Genomic DNA, 16,145 nt, shown 5'->3' on the forward strand with positions numbered 1-16,145 from the left:
AGCTGAGGCCACATAGCACAGTGGGAAGAACACGGGCTCCTTGCTGTATCCCACGTAAAGAGCCAGGGCGCCTTGGGAGCTCCGGGTGGAAGTTAGGTGGACTTGGAGTTGAATTCAAGCTTTGCTCTGTGGGCAGCACTGGGCAAGTGCCACAGTTCATCGTAGACTACACCCTGGCCTGACCCAGTTTAGTAAGTCATAGTTTAGCCTCTAAGCAGCCTTCTGACCTGCCTTTGTACTTTGCCCACCGCACGGGACCCCACATGAATGACTACTCATTCCACAGGACAGAGTGAACCTAAAAAGTTGGTAAAATAGCTTATTAGTAAGTGTCCCGAGTTTGCTTAGCGTGACCTCTAGAATACAGTTTGGGGTGAATGGAGAAAATGGATGAAAACCGGTAGTCTTCTTCATGAAGCTTGAAGACTACTTATAAACACTTCCTGTCTGTGAATTCTCAACAGTTAAAAATTCAGATGTTTCTGGGGTCAGGAAGATCTTAAAAGATTGACAGTGTTTGCTACTAAGGAATGGCAGAGCTGAACAGACACATGCTGCTTGCTTGCTTGCTGCTACCCTGTATCTACTGTTTCTAAGATTTTGTTCAGGACAGCAGTATGACTAGCTAAAAATAGCTTTCCTGAAAGTAGAGATGCCTATGTGACACAGTTCTTGCTAATAAGATAGAAATCTGCTGAGTGATTTCTGGAAAATTTCATTTTCTTGCCCTAGGCACTGATTGATCCTTTCTCCTTGTCAATCCTATTTCCTTCCTGGAATGTGGATTTAGTAGCTGGAGCTGAAGCAGCCATTTTCAGACAGTGAAGGCAAGGCCAGGATAATTCTGTATCTGCTGACATTCTTGAACTATAGACTCAACTCCAGCAACTGCATACTTTTGAACCTGCTTTCTTAGCGAAAGAAATGTCCAATTTGTAGATGGCCATTTGGTTAGTTTTTGGCAACTTGTCAAATGCAATTCCAAATTATTATATTACATTTGCTTTGGCTTTAAAACATCATGCAGGTTAGGGACACCTGGGTGGCTCAGGGTTGAGCGTCTGCCTTTGGCTCAGGGTGTGATCCTGGAGACCCGGGATCGAGTCCCACGTCTGGCTCCCTGCGTGGAGCCTGCTTCTCCCTCTGCCTGTCTCTGCCTCGCTCTCTCTCTGTGCCTCTCATGAATAAATAAATAAAATCTTAAAAAAATATCATGCAGGCTAATGTATAATTTGTTACATTTATCTCCACAACAAAGTCCCTTGAATATTTCTGAATTACATAAAATGGGATCACGTTCTTTCACTGCCAAGGTGTCTATCACCAGAGGATAACTTTGGTGAGCTGTTCTTTTAATTTCTTGGATATATCCATTTAAATTCTAGTTATTTTATTTATTTATTCATGAGAGAGAGAGAGGCAGAGACACAGGCAGAGGGAGAAGCAGGCTCTATGCAGGGAGCCTGACGCGGGACTTGATCCCGGGTCTCCAGGACCAGGCCCTGGGCCGAAGGCAGGTGCTAAACCACTGAGCCACCCAGGGATCCCCAAATTCTAGTTATTTTAAAAGCAAGAGATCTAGCACGCTATCTGAAACCACAGATGTGAACACTTGATTTTTTTTCTCAACTATTTTTCTCCTTTAAATATAATTCAGAAATATTTTTATTTTTTTTAAAAAGATTTTATTTATTCATGAGAGATACACACAGAGAGAGAAAGGTAGAGACACAGGCAGAAGGAGAAGCAGGCTTCCTGCAAGGAGCCTAATATGGGACTCGATCCTGGATCCTGGGATCATGCCCTGAGCTGAAGGCAGATGCTCAACCAGCTGAGCCCCCCAGGCGTCCCTAGAAATATTTTTATTAATGGCATTTACCAAAAGTTTTGATTTGGGGACAAATGCTGTTTCTAAATTTGCAATACTTAGGACTATATTAAGAAACTTTTTGTTTTGTTACAACACACTTCAGTTTCTGTAGCACAGTTGTAATGGGGAAAGAGCTGTTCTGGCCACCTTGTTTCCCAGCTTCTTTGCATTCGGGGGCACCTTATGGCCAGTTCTTGCTGATGGAGGGAATAGCAACGATGTGCTTTGCTTTTAGGCCTGCCCACCTCAGAAAATCCCCCATGGGTGGTCCTCTATGCTCCTTCCCCTTTCTGGCTAGGGGAATGGAGACAATTCCCAGGATGACCTTGGATGTTGTGTGTTGATTATAGAAACTCCATTAGCCTGGGTTCCTGAAAACTGGAGAGAGAACTAGAACTATCTTGCTGAGCTGTTCCCCTTCTTAGAACTGTTAGATACATGAGAAATAAGCTCCTATTAAGTTTGAGCCATTACATGCTCTGGTGTGTATGTCATAGTACTTGGCTATCTAATGTGTGTTAAGAGCCACATTATATTTATCCATTCATTTGCTATTTGAGTGCCTCCATGTGCCACTCTGGCTCTGTGGCCTTGCCATGCGAACACCAAGTGCTTTATGACCAGAGTAGTCCTAGCAAATGTCTCATCCCATTCCATGGTAGTGGAGCCAGGTCCCAGATGAGGGCGGTAACATGTTTGCTATAATGAAGTTTCCATTCAGGGGTTGTAAACTGAAACCACATTTTCTTGCCACAGTTTCCATTTCCTAGCTACATTCTTTCCAGAAAAAGGATCCTTCAGTTTTCCCCTCTCCCATCTCTGTTGACTGCAGATGATAGCTAATCACCTCCAGCTGTACTGGCTCCCAGCGCCCTGCTGGCCTGGTTTCCTGTGCTTGTGACAGGAAAACAAGGACTCCGGATTCCAACGCGCTCAGAGCAGAGGTTTCCAAATATCTTTTAAAGCAATAGAAACCTTTTCTTTCTTTTCAAGTGAAATCTTCAGCTACAATGCAATCTATAAAAGACTGATCTGACTGAAGTAGGAACAGTGGTGGTGATGCTTCTCTAGCCAGATCTGGAGCTACTTCAGATCGGGTGGGCAGTCAAATGTATGGCTGTGGGGCTCGGTGCATTTACTGATATATTGTGCCCTCAAACAACCTCTGATACTGAGGATTGGGTTCCAGCAAATCATTGCACTTGGGTAAGATCAGAAATTCAAACTTACTAGTTCCAACTGGTTAGTCCCATGAGCACGAATCAAGCGGTCTCCGGGGGTTGCACTGGCATCACTCACGGCCGAGGGGAAGACTGCTGCTCGCCGAATTAGGACTGAGGGAAACGTGGTCCGGGTTGCGAATCAGAAGCAGGCTCTCCTAGGCAGATCTCTTTCCCTTCAGGCAGAACCAAATATAACCTCCCAGGAAATGTGATACTGTTTTCTTTTGATTACCCCTTGTCAGCTTAGATATCCTGAGTTTTACCACAATTGGAACTTGAAAGTATCCTGATTTATGCATCAGGTACAGTAAGCTGGCACCATTCTCAGGGAGGCAGAAGGGAGACGGAATCAATGTTCTAGCTCCTGTTGGTCAGTACATGACCCTCATGTCAGACCCTGATAAAGATCTACCAGGGTTTCTAACCACACTCTTGGTCCCTCTGGCTGGCATGACTGGGACCAAGTGGGGAGACAGGAAGTTGGGGTCCAGGAGTTCTTGCTTCCCCTGGGGCCTGGGTGTTGTTGAGAAATAACACAGAGGGGAGGTGGGTGGGGGAATGGGATAACTGGGGGATGGGCATTCAGGAGGGCACGTGATATAATGAACATATGCCATTGATGAATCAATAAACTCTATCCCTGTAACTAATAATAAACTTTATGTTAACTAATTGAATTTAAATTTAGAAAAAAAAAAGAAGGAAATACACTGAAGGGGCACCTGGATGGCTCAGTCCGTTAAGTGTCTGACTCTTGATCTCAGCTCAGGTCTTGATCTCAGGGTGCTGAGTTCAAGCCCCTCCACACTGTGGGTAGAGCTTACTAAAAAAAGAAGAAGAAAAAAAAAAAAGAACACACGGAAAATGTTTGCACACACTTTGGCTTGCTCATATTTTTTAAGATGCATTTTTATTTACAAAGTGAGATGATGTATAACAAACACAATGAAGTTACAAATGTATCTGATAACTCCATTTTCATGAAAAAGTATATAAATATATTACAGGAAATTCCATATAGTAAACATTTGCTACTTTTTTCTATGCCAGTATTACTGTCATTTAAAGCTTAAATACTGGTTTCAAGTATCCCCTATAAAATAATTCTATTAAAATACTGGAAAAAAATTTTGCTATAAACAAGATTGGTGCATTAAAAATAGACTTGGTGTGTCCTTGTAACATCAACTATAATCAAATGCTTCCTTGATCATCCCTAACATGTGCACTGTTCAGTTAGTGTTAAAAAATTTTAAATTCTCACAGGTTAAAGTAGCTGTAAAAATACAGCAGTTCAGCATGACTTATTGTTGTGAAGAATGCCCCTCTAAGGTAGAGGAGAATAAGGATAATGATACTGTGTGGACTTGCTGCCTGTGATCTTTATTTTAAGCAGAGAACAGGAACACCTGTTGGAGGTTTGGAGAGAGATGAAGAAGCATCCAGAGGCTGTTCTTTTCACGTTACTTCAAAAGCTGTGGCTGTTCTTTTTGCTCTTCTTCAGTTTGAAGACGTGTCAGTACATAAAGGATGACTTGATAGCAGAAAATATATTGATCCTATGGCCAAAAAGAGAGAGAGAGAGAGAGAGAGAGAGAGAGAGAGAGAGAGAAAGTAGGATGACTCTAGATGTATAATGTGAAATACACACACACATACAATGTTTGAGTAATTTTGAAAATATGGAAAAATTTTGTTATAATGTTTAATATAAGCAGCAAGATATAGAATTGTATAGTGTCATAAAAATTATAAGAAACAGACAGATTGAGAAAATGAGGGGAAAACCAGCCGTGGGAGTGAGTGGGTGGGTAGGTGGAAATATCCCAGAGTCCTGACACTTTTTTGTGCTTTGGTAATATTTATGATTTGCTCTTATAATGGAAAAATAAACTTCCTACAAAATTTCCTCTAGATTTATTGGACTCATCTTGATGTTTTGAAATGTCAAGAAATTAATACCCAAGAAGCTACACAAAATAATGTTCTTTAAATATCTGGAACCAAAGAATATGGAAATCAAAGTTTTTGGAAAATTAACCTTTTTTTTTTTCAGTGAAATTACTCTGTTGGTGGTACCAGGATCTGAGTTTTCTTATTACACTCTGCAAGGAATTAATGAGTCTGGAGGTAAATAGAAAAAATTCACAATACACTAAATGGAAAGAAAGAAAACAACTACAGTTGAATCTCATTTAAAATAGTTGCCTGTATGTGAGCATTCATGCCTGTGTGCATGTGCTTGGCCTAAAGACTGTAAGAATGTTGCCTAAAACATGAACAATTCTGAAGAGTAGGAATACGAGTTATCCTTTTATTTCCTTTCTGCTCATCTGTATTTTAATTTGTCCACATTTGCACATGATCATCCATGACTTTCTCTCACACTACAAACAATCCATTAGCAAACCTACTTCACTCAACGTCCTCTTCTCCCTATATTCACACTATTCTGGTCTGGGCCCACTGCCTGCCACCAAACTGACCTCTCTGCTTCTAACCCTGCATCTTCCTCCCCAAATCGGGTCTTATTTTTGCACAGTAAACACAGAGCACCTTGAAAATGTGAATCAAATCATGTCAGTCCACACTGATAATCCTACAATGCCTCCATTTCACTCAGAGGAAAGCCCAGGCCTTGGTCCTGTCACCTTCCCTTCTCACCTCAGCCACACCGGCCATGGCCATTCTAAAACACACAAGGCCTGCTCCTGCCTCGGATCTCCACACAGGTGCTTCTTTCTGCCTGAGATGCTCTTACTCTCAAATAGCCTCATGCCCTCACTGCACTTCCTCCAAATCTTTGCTTTAGTGTTAACTTTCTCAGTGTTGCTACCTGACTTAAAATACCTCCCCCAGCCAGCCAAGACTCCTCCTCTTTGCCTAGCTCTATTTTTTTTTCTTCTTCCTCTAAAGCACTTATTTACTTTCAAAGATCCTATATAACTTACTTGGTTAACCTGCTTAATATCTGCCTTCCTCATCATCACCCCATGAGATCTTTGTTATTCTAGCAGGGATCTTCGTTCCATTCACTGATGTTCTCCAAGTACTCACAAGAGTGCCTGGTCCATAGTAGGCAGATAAATAAATTATCTGTTAAATGAGTGAATTTCCTGGGTCTAAGGAACCCAGGAAATATACAGATCGGTATGCTTTCTTTACCTAAAAAATGTGTAAATCAGGGGCGGCCCGGGTGGCTCAGCGGTTTAGCACTGCCTTCAGCCCAGGGCGTGATCCTGGGGACCTGGAATCGAGTCCCACGTCAGGCTCCCTGCATGGAGCCTGCTTCTCCCTCTGCCTGTGTCTCTGCCTCTCTCTCTCTCTGTGTCTCTCATAAATAAATAAGTAAAATCTTAAAAAAAAAGTGTAAATCAGCTTAATAGTTAGATTTAACTTGAATCAAAAATATATGAAGGGAAAGTGGGCAAATTTTAATTTTAAAGATAGTAAACTTCTGTATTCTTCAAAAGGTAGAGAAATGTGAATTTATAGATTTGTAAAAATAGCTTCCATGTCCCTCCTCACAATATAAACAATAAGGGGAGGGAGCTCTCAGAACAGGCCGAGACTCTACATAAGCAGTTCCTGTGAAAGACACGTCCGTAGGTCAGTGGGTGATATTAACCCATGGTTTGATTTAGAGAAATGAAAAATCAAAACAGGAGACAGAGCCACCCATTCACTCATCCCCAGGAGTGCCCCCTCCAAGCTAAGCACCGCCAGCCTGTCTGCCTTCTGGACTTGCTGTCAATGCTGCTGAATCCATTCCCTCTCAGGGAATTTCTGTGGCAAGAATGGTACCTTCTATATCCTTTTAAAGTTGGAAATAAAGAACACCTCTAATTATACACTATTTTCTACCACCCCAATGCTGCCCCCCCACCCCCCGCCCATGCTGCCCCGTTCTCTGTATAGCGTTCAGTGCAGATACGGCATTTCTTCATTTCCTGTATTTAAATTAAAGGGAAAATTTAAGTGAGATAGCTTCAAAATATTTTCATTCTTTTTCTGAATTAGTCCTCATGCTTAAAAAAAGGTCCCTTATCACCACAAATCTTTGGTTTTATGTAATAAAGTGCGGACCCTTTAAAAAGAGAAATGTTTTAATCAGAATTTCAAAACATCAGAATCTTCATGAAAATCCTCATTAGGAGACCCCAAGACTCACCTCTGTCTGAACCATTCCATGTCTTTGTAGTCTCATGCAGCGCACTAAGTCAGAGATGTCAAACTGCCAAAGGAAACAAGGTTTGTATGTTAGACAAAAAGGGTTACCGAATTTAAACCCCAAAGATTCCATACCTCGTTCTCCTTCTCCTTCTAGCAGTCTTGGGAAACCGTTCTGTACAAAAGAAGTCAGTGGACTGACTCTGCCATCATTTGATAATTTTATTTATGATATTTTTAAGAATTAGGGGAGGTTATTCTATTTGAAAATCCTGTAACAACAACCAAACAAAAAAATCCCCAACAGAAATTCTCTTCCCTTTGGAGTTTGACTAATTTCTAATATCACCATTTAAAAGAAACAAGGCAAACTACTTTTCCTACAGTTTGCTTTTCAGAATGACATTCTTGATCTTTTTTATTTTCACTGATATTAACAATTTGAAACAAGGGAGAAATAAACTGTTTTGTTTTGTTCCACTTAAATTATTATGCTGGATACGATAGTGTGTGAAGAGCAAACTAGAACTGCTTTTAACTGAAATTCTTTAAGAGACAATGATTTTAATTGCTTACGTACAGTAAGATTTCTAACGTTTTAAGTGAGGCTTATACTAATTTAGATTTTAAGTAAAATTAAACTCATCAATTGTGTTTACTTAGTAATATTTTTAAAAACATTTTATTTATTCATGAGAGAGACAGAGAGGCAGAGACACAGGCAGAGGGAGAAGCAGCCTCCCTGTGGGAGCCCAACGTGGGACTCGATGCCGGGACCCCAGGATCACACCCTGGGCTGAAGATAGATGCTCAAACACCCACTTAGTAATATTTTTTAAAGTGGGAGTAATTGTTTAGAGACTAGCATCAATTTGTATAACAAGGTAGACATTTCCCACTTATAGGTAACAAAGAAAATATGTCTTTTAATTCCTTAAATATACTATCTTCTGTGCTTTATATATATATATATATATATATATATATATATATATATTTAATAAAGATTTTTATTTATTCACTTGAGAGAGAGAGAGCACTAGTTGGGGGAGGGGTGAAGGGGCAAAGGGACAAGCAGGTTCCCCGCTGAGTAAGAAGCCTGATGTGGGGCCTGATCCCAGGACCCCAAAATCATGACTTAAGCCAAAGGCAGACACTTTACTGAATGAACCACCCAGGTGCCTTATTTTTTAAGTAAGCTCTATACCCAATGTGAGGCTTGAACTCAAGACCCAAGATCAAGAGTTGCATGCTCTACTGACTAAGCTAGCCAGGCACCCCACTGCTTCAATATTTCTATCCTTAAGTGTGATAGTGACACTGACTTTATCTTATACAAGCCTATACTGTAAAGAGTAAAATGCAATACTGTAAAAGGGACTTTTTGGCAGAGAGAGAAAAAAGAAGCAGGCTCCCTGAAGAGAGCCTGAGGCGGACCAGATTCCAGAACTCCAGGATCACACCCTGAGCCAAAGGCAAGACGCTCAACCGCTGGGCCACCCAGGTGTCCCTGTATAAGGGACTTTTGAGCACATGTTTAAAACTGGTAAAACAAATATGAAATTGAAGTATTATTTCTTTTTGATTATGGTCTGGGCAGTTTTGAACATTACTAAAATACAATTTGATATAGCAAGAGAATGAAGGCATTAATTTTTTAAAAAAGATTTTATTTATTTATTCATGAGAGACATAGAGAGAGAGGCAGAGAGAGATGCAGGCTCCATGCAGGGAGCTGAATGTGGGACTCGATCCCAGGAATCCAGGATCATGTCCTGGGTCTAAGGCAGGCACCCAACCAGTAAGCCACCTAGGCGTTCCCAAATGAAGGCATTCATAAAAGCTACTAAATAGGGGTGCCTGGCTGCCTCAGTTGGTGGAGGATGTGACTCTTCATTTTGGAGTTGTGAGTTCAAGCCCCATCTTGCGTATAGAGATTACTTAAAAAAAATACTTAATTCCCTCCCCTGCCCCAAACCCCTGCTAAATAAAAAAATTCCAAGATCATAACATGCTATTAAAAATTAGATTCCACTGTTATTTCTGGTCGAATGCTGGTTCAGTCTGTATCTTGTACTCACTTCAAGATCTTGACTGATTAATCCTAAGACCACATCTATGCATATCAGGGTCCCTGAACGTCCAATGCCAGCACTGCAGTGTGTGATGATTGGGCCGGATCTATGAATGTGTCTCATGTAAGAGATAAAAGTAAGCAAGTCATCTGGCTGAGAAGGTGTATCATGGTCTGGCCAGGCAGTGAAATTCAGATGAGAAATATGTCGCATCTCTCCTGTCTGAAATTGTACATCAAAAGAAATAGATAAATATTATATTGTTCACAACATATATATTTTAGTTCTTATTAATACACTGTCCTTTCAAACTCTGACTTGCCCAACTGATCAAATCAAAAGAAAGATGCTAGAGACAAAAAAAGTACATCAAACAACACATGGAGGGTCTTTATCAAGGAGGTTGCTAAATCCACATTTTAAATACTGGTGAAAACTACTTTTTGAAACCCTAAAAGCAAATTACATTTTAATATGAATAACAACCTTTTCTAAATTACTGTACTTCATATTCACTCTGGATAAAAGCCAAAGTCATTGCAATGGCTTAAAAGCCCTACATAATCTGATCCAGCTACTTCTCAGACCTAACCTGCTCCTTGTGACCACTTTGCTCTACCTACAGGGAACACTCTGTGGGTTTTTTTTTTTTTTAAGATTATTTATTTATCGAGAGAGAGAGAGAGAGAGAGAGAGAGAGAGAGAGAGAGGCAGAGACACCGAGGGAGAAGCAGGCTCCATGCAGGGAGCCTGACACAGGACTCAATTCGGGTCTCCAGGATCATGCTCCAGGCCGAAGGCGTTGCTAAACCACTGAGCCACCCAGGCTGCCCTGTCTGTGGTTCTTTAAAAACACTAGGCACAGTTCAGGTCAGGGCCTTTGCACTTGCTCTTTCTGAAATTCTCCCCCCACCTCTCCACTGCCCCATCCCTGTGGCTCAATCAACTCCTTTAGGATTTTTCCACAGCAACATCAACACTAATATTTCCTCATTAGCATTAAACTCCATGAGGTCAGGGATTTCTTTCTGCCTGTGTTGCTAACTGCTGAATCTCTAGATTTCGTAACAGGGCCGGAGCTCTACAAGCCATGTGTTAATTAAACATATCACTTAAGGAATATTAAACAATTGTGTTAGCGTAAGTAATCGGTAGGCTGGTATAAAAGAACAAGGAAGTATAATCTTCAATTCTTTATAAAATCACATCAAAAACTATGAAGGAGGGATCCCTGGGTGGCTCAGCAGTTTAACGCCTGCCCTCAGCCCAGGGCGTGATCCTGGAGACCTGGGATCGAGTCCCACGTTGGGCTCCCCACATGGAGCCTGCTTCTTCCTCTGCCTGTGTCTCTCTGCCTCTCTCTCTCTATGTGTGTATCCCTCATGAATAAATAAATAAAATCTTAAAAAAAAAAAAAACTATGAAGGAAATCATTAGGCTATATTTACATGTGACCAATGGACTCAAGTCAAACCCCAAAAGGAAACCAATTACAGTGGACCCTCGAACAACAAGAGTTTGAATTGTATAGGTCCACTTATACAAGGATTTTTTTTTTTTTTTGTACAGTACAGGAAATATTTTCCTTATGATTTTCTTAACATTTTCCTTTCAGTAGCTTACTTTGTTGTAAGAATCAGTGTATAATACATATAGTAAACAAAATATGTGTTAATTGACTATGTTATTGGTAAGGCTTCCAGTCAATAGCAGGCTATCAGCTAAATTTTGAGAGTCAAAAGTTCTACATGGATTTTGGACTGCATGGAAGTCAGTGTCCCTAACCCCTATGTTGTTTTAAGGTGTTAAGCTCGTATTACTGGAATTGGGGTGGGGGTGGGGAGGAGGGTGAAATTGAGGGGGCATGGAGGAGAGTAAAAGTAGCAGTTTTACTTAAGGTGTATCCACTTATCTAATCCATGCTAAATTGATTCAGTGGTTATGTGGCTGCAGAAGGAATTACCCTAATAACAAATATTTATGCTACAATTGCCCATGTATTGCTAAATATGTTGTGTTTATAGGGGAATATTTGCTACCTGGAGATTTTTCAAAAGCAGGTTATTTCTTTTTCAAAGATATTTCATTTATTTATTCATGAGAGACACAGGGAGAGAGGCAGAGACATAGACAGAGGGAGAAGCAGGCTCCCTGCAGAGAGCCTGATGCAGGACTCGATCCCAGGACCCCGGGATCACTCCCTGAGCTGAAGGCAGATGCTCAACCACTGAGCCACCCAGGTGTCCCTAAAAAACAGTTTTATTCACTCTTTTTAGAGATGCTAGCACATAGCTTCTGAGCCATTCTGTTCTATCAGTGAGCCTAGGATAATGGGTGGTCACTTTAAAGCCTGTATTCTCATTTTCATCCTAATGCAGTACATACTGGAGGAAACTGGCAGAGTCTGAAGAAGGTCACAGTTTAGTTTCTATTAGGTCAAAAATAGTGGGTGACATTAGTTCCAGTGAAATAGGAAGCTGGCTTTCACTCAGAAATACATTGACGCTATGATGGAAAATGTCCAGGCCGGCATTCTAACCAGGAGATGGAAAGATTTAACTCACTTACCTGAATCTCTTCCAGGGCCATTGCCCTTACTACAAAGCCCTTCAGCTGCTGCATTCTCACAAGAGCCAGCCGAAGCCTGTCATTGACCATTGTTGTTTGGCCTAGGATGTTAGGCCAATAGCGCTGGCATTTGATTTTTTCTCCTTCTACTTCTTGGGTCATCATGGCGATCACTGTAGATTTTTGTTCCCAAATCATCTGCCAGAAATCTCCAACAGTTGTAGGGAGAGGTCCTTGGCAGGCAATGTAAACGAACTCTTCTTTTCCCACTGGTATCTTAATAAAGCTGGCGTTGATATAGCCACCCTCCTCTCCAAGAGGCACTCTTGTAGCATCATCTGTGAATTTCCCACCATAAAACAGAGCCATGTATATCATGCATTTTGTTTAAGGAGCCTTATAAACAGGGGTCAAAGATTAGGAGAAATTCCTCAGAACCATAAATGAAATAACAAACACATTTTAATAAAGGTATATTTTCAAATTACAGTAGAATCGTTTTATATTTACTCATTTTACTCTTGTTACAAGTATATTTAAGATGCCAACTCAGCGAGTTTCTGACAATTTGAGGTTATTTACATGGATTTGGTTGAAAAATTAAAATTAATAAATAAAAAAATATATCAATCGATACATTCAGAACTTCTTAGTAAGTTCTAAGAGAAAAAACTAACTTTGCTACTTCTTATCCAACCTTATTTTATGATGATAATAATGCTCAATTTAATGAATGACAATGCCAAAAGATTATTTCATAAAATAAAAATTAGTATTATAATGAAACTATCTAAGTACTTACTACAAATTTGCATAATTATTTCTTGTTAATCTAATTAAATTACATTCTTTTAAATCAGCAGCCAAAATAATAAACACAATAAATAAAAAGGCAGCTCACTTTATTCTCTAGGCATATAGGCTTCTATCTTTATCCGATATAATTTCATAGTCAAAATATAAATTTTTAAACCAGTGAAAACTATATGTAAGCCATCTTATCCAAAATAATTAATTTGTATGTACTTATATATCAGAAGCAATTTCTACTTAGAGCATTTATAAATTTAACTGGTAATTTCTATAATTATCAAATTGACTTTAGTAATAGGTTTCAAAATCCTGCATCAGTTGCTCTTCTATCACTTGACTTCTGTCTCTCAGTCCATGGAAACAAATCCACTCAAGTAGTTTTGGATTTACGGCTTATCCCATTTGAATTTGAGAGACTAGTCTGGCCATTTTTTTGGTGGTGGTGGTAGAGGCTGAAATAACTCCCACTTACTTTATGCTCAATCATTATTACTTTCATTTTTATTTTAATTAATTAATTAATTAATTATTTAATTTATTTATTCATGAGAAACACAGAGAGAGAGGCAGAGACACAGCCAGAGGGAGAAGCAGGCTCCACGCAGGGAGCCTGACATGGAACTCAATCCAGGGATCATGCCCTGAGCCAAAGGCAGACGCTCAACCACTGAGCCACCCAGGCATCCCATTACTTTCATTTTTAAAATGCTAAGATACACTTTTCACAGAAAGTTTTCCAAAATAAATTTTTTGTCTTCCAATTTGGTTGAAAAAATTCAGTTGTATTATTATTTATTGCATGATTTATCACTATTGGTTCTGTTACAGTTCTTTGATTTTAGGACTTCTTGATAAAGATAGGATCGTTGTATCATGCACAGTGTAATTCAGTGTGCTAATATATATATAAATATGGCTTATGATTACTATAAGAAGTTGCTAAAAAATAAGAAAAGAAGTTGCTAGACATTAATATTTTGGCTATATCCATTTATAATTAAAAAATCACATGTTGATTGGTAAAATGGTAAAATGTGGGTAAGAAGAATTGCTTTTTTGCTCTTCTGGTATCTGAGACAATTCAAACATTATAGTTGGCTCAACCATTGAGCCACCCAGGTGCTCCTAAGATTCTTCTGATTAATTTTCAGAATACATAGATAATTTAAACAGGAATTCATGTTGTATATCTAAATGTATTTGTTATTGATGTAAACCTCTGAATATGTGCTTCTGTGTATATATGCACACTTGTGTGAGAGATAAACTAGCATACAAATTTTAAATCAGTTCAAACTATATTAGACATACATTTGATTTGAAACCAAATTAAACTTACAGGGAAGTATATTTTTATATCGGTTCTTTCTTCTGTTTTCCTTAGTTTGTCCAATTAGACATTGATCCAAAGGTTTTAAATCTTGAAGATTCTGCAAGAAAAAATAGAAATAAAATTAAATTTGATAAGCAGTAATTCAGCCATAATTGCCAATGCTTTAAATATGCAGGGTATAAAATTGGCTACTGATCAAGGCAGACTTTGAGTGTTAAGAAATAGCTTTTCCTGTAAAGATAAGCTAGTCTAAAATCCCAATACTACTTTGAAATACCAGTTGTTGAAATATGTTGCTGCAAATATCTTTAGCATGTGGTAGTCAACTTTGTGAGGCTGTACTTCATACCTTTATTTTAAAGTTCAGTTTAAAGAGGTCTATAATTGTATTTTAGGAAAAAAACCCCACAACAACTTATAAAAGCAACTTTGTCTTAAAGTAATGAGCTGGAGCAGAATTTCTTGACAATATTGTCTGTGGGGTCATGGAATAATCCATAGTAGAGTTGTGGTGAGACAGTCCTAGGTTTTAAAGTCAACTCACTTTTCATTCACTCAGTAATCCATCCTTATCCATCCATCCATCCATCCATCCATCCATCCATCCATCCAAATATATATTAAAAATACCTACTAGATACAGGACACTGTAATAAGTGCTGGGAATACAGTGGTGAGAAAGAAGGTATGATTCTGGTTCTCCTTGAGCTTACAGCTTATCGGGAGAAAGAAGCAGTAAAGAAATAAATACTGTGATACATGCTTTGGAGCAATTAACAAGCTGTTATTTTAGAGAATAATAAAGATCTACTTTATAAAGGGTTGTGATGGCAGGTCCTTGGAATGGTGACATTTAAACTTAAGCCTTAAAGAAGAAATTATTTCTGCAAAATGGAGAGGGAGAATATACGTCAACTATTGGGAGCTTGTTTCCAAATCTATTAATGTTTCCATATCGATTTACATTATTGAGTATTAAATACAAAGCATCTAATAAATACATACATACATACATACAAAGCATCTAGCATATTCCAGAAGCTCTCAAGAGAAGTTAGCTCCTTTTGCTTTAGTGGCTATGAAAAGTTTAGGAAGTGGGTAAAGTAAGTATATGGTTCGAGGAAGATAAGCAAGGTAAACCAGAAAACCAGTGGTGCTATATTCCTCTTTTGCCTAGTGGTAAATATGGATGTTGCCAATAAGACCACATGAGCAAAGGCTCTGAAACACTGCTGAGTTGCACGGAGGGGCATATTTCTAGAACTGTATTAAATTAAAAACTGTTGCTAATGAACCATATCTACAGTGTATTAATTATGAAGTTTAATGGTTGGAATTGACACTTGACTTAAAAAAGAAAAAAAAGCTCTCTATCTCTACTATGAGGCAGGGAAGGTAATCATTGGGGAGATTTATCAAGCTCCAAAGTGGCTAAAAAGATCTCTTTATTTTTTTATTTTTTAAAAGATTTATTATTCATTCACACAGAGAGAGGCAGAGACACAGGCAGAGGGAGAAGCAGGCTCCCTGCAAGGAGCCCGACATGGGACTTGATCCTGGGACTCCAGGATCACACCCTGAGCCAAAGACAGATGCTCAACCTGCTGAGCCACCCAGGCATCCCTAAAGAGAACTTTTTAAATTGATAGTTATTAAGGGTGCTGTTAGTTAGAAGTAAAGGTGTAAAGTAATGGGCATTATCAAAATTTCTCCTACTTTTGCATAAAGTTTTGGAAAAGAATCTTTGGTAGTAGCCACTTACCTCCAGCTCCTTTGAAGGAATTCCTTGATCTAATAAACCTCGCAATGTTCGAATGACTGATTTCAACTTGCTACCAGTGTATTTACCAGAGGGAAGCACTTTGACAATGGGGAGTGCAGCAAGTTGCTCGTCTGTCAGAAAGGGATCTAACAAGAAGACAGAAGTTGATTTAAAAAAAAAAAAGATTTTATTTATTTATTTAGAAAGAAAGCACAAGGGTTGGGGAGGGGTAGCAGGCAAGGGAGAAGCAGATTCCCTAACTGAGCAGGGAGCCCAACAAGGGATGTGTGGCTCGATCCCAGGATCCTGAGATCATGACCCAAACTGAAGG

At 39.3% G+C, this 16,145-nt stretch overlaps 1 protein-coding gene across 25 annotated transcripts in view; it reads right to left on the reverse strand.

Annotated features, from left to right (window-relative positions):
* Positions 1-4,455: 4,455 nt before the first annotated feature.
* PTPN13 (protein tyrosine phosphatase non-receptor type 13) overlaps positions 4,456-16,145 on the reverse strand; it is a 210,309-nt gene continuing 198,619 nt past the window's right edge. For all 25 annotated transcript variants that reach the window (XM_025998135.2, XM_072755696.1, XM_072755686.1 and 22 more), the window contains 6 exons: positions 15,815-15,960; positions 14,059-14,149; positions 11,907-12,244; positions 9,345-9,560; positions 7,265-7,327; positions 4,456-4,652 (listed from right to left, as the gene is read on the reverse strand). In XM_025998135.2, coding sequence (XP_025853920.2) covers positions 4,557-4,652; positions 7,265-7,327; positions 9,345-9,560; positions 11,907-12,244; positions 14,059-14,149; positions 15,815-15,960 — 950 coding nt within the window. In that variant the 3' untranslated portion in view covers positions 4,456-4,556. The remainder of the gene's footprint in view (positions 4,653-7,264; positions 7,328-9,344; positions 9,561-11,906; positions 12,245-14,058; positions 14,150-15,814; positions 15,961-16,145) is intronic.

This window comes from Vulpes vulpes, chromosome 4 (genome assembly GCF_048418805.1).
Source record: "Vulpes vulpes isolate BD-2025 chromosome 4, VulVul3, whole genome shotgun sequence".
NCBI classification, from domain to species: domain Eukaryota; kingdom Metazoa; phylum Chordata; class Mammalia; order Carnivora; family Canidae; genus Vulpes; species Vulpes vulpes.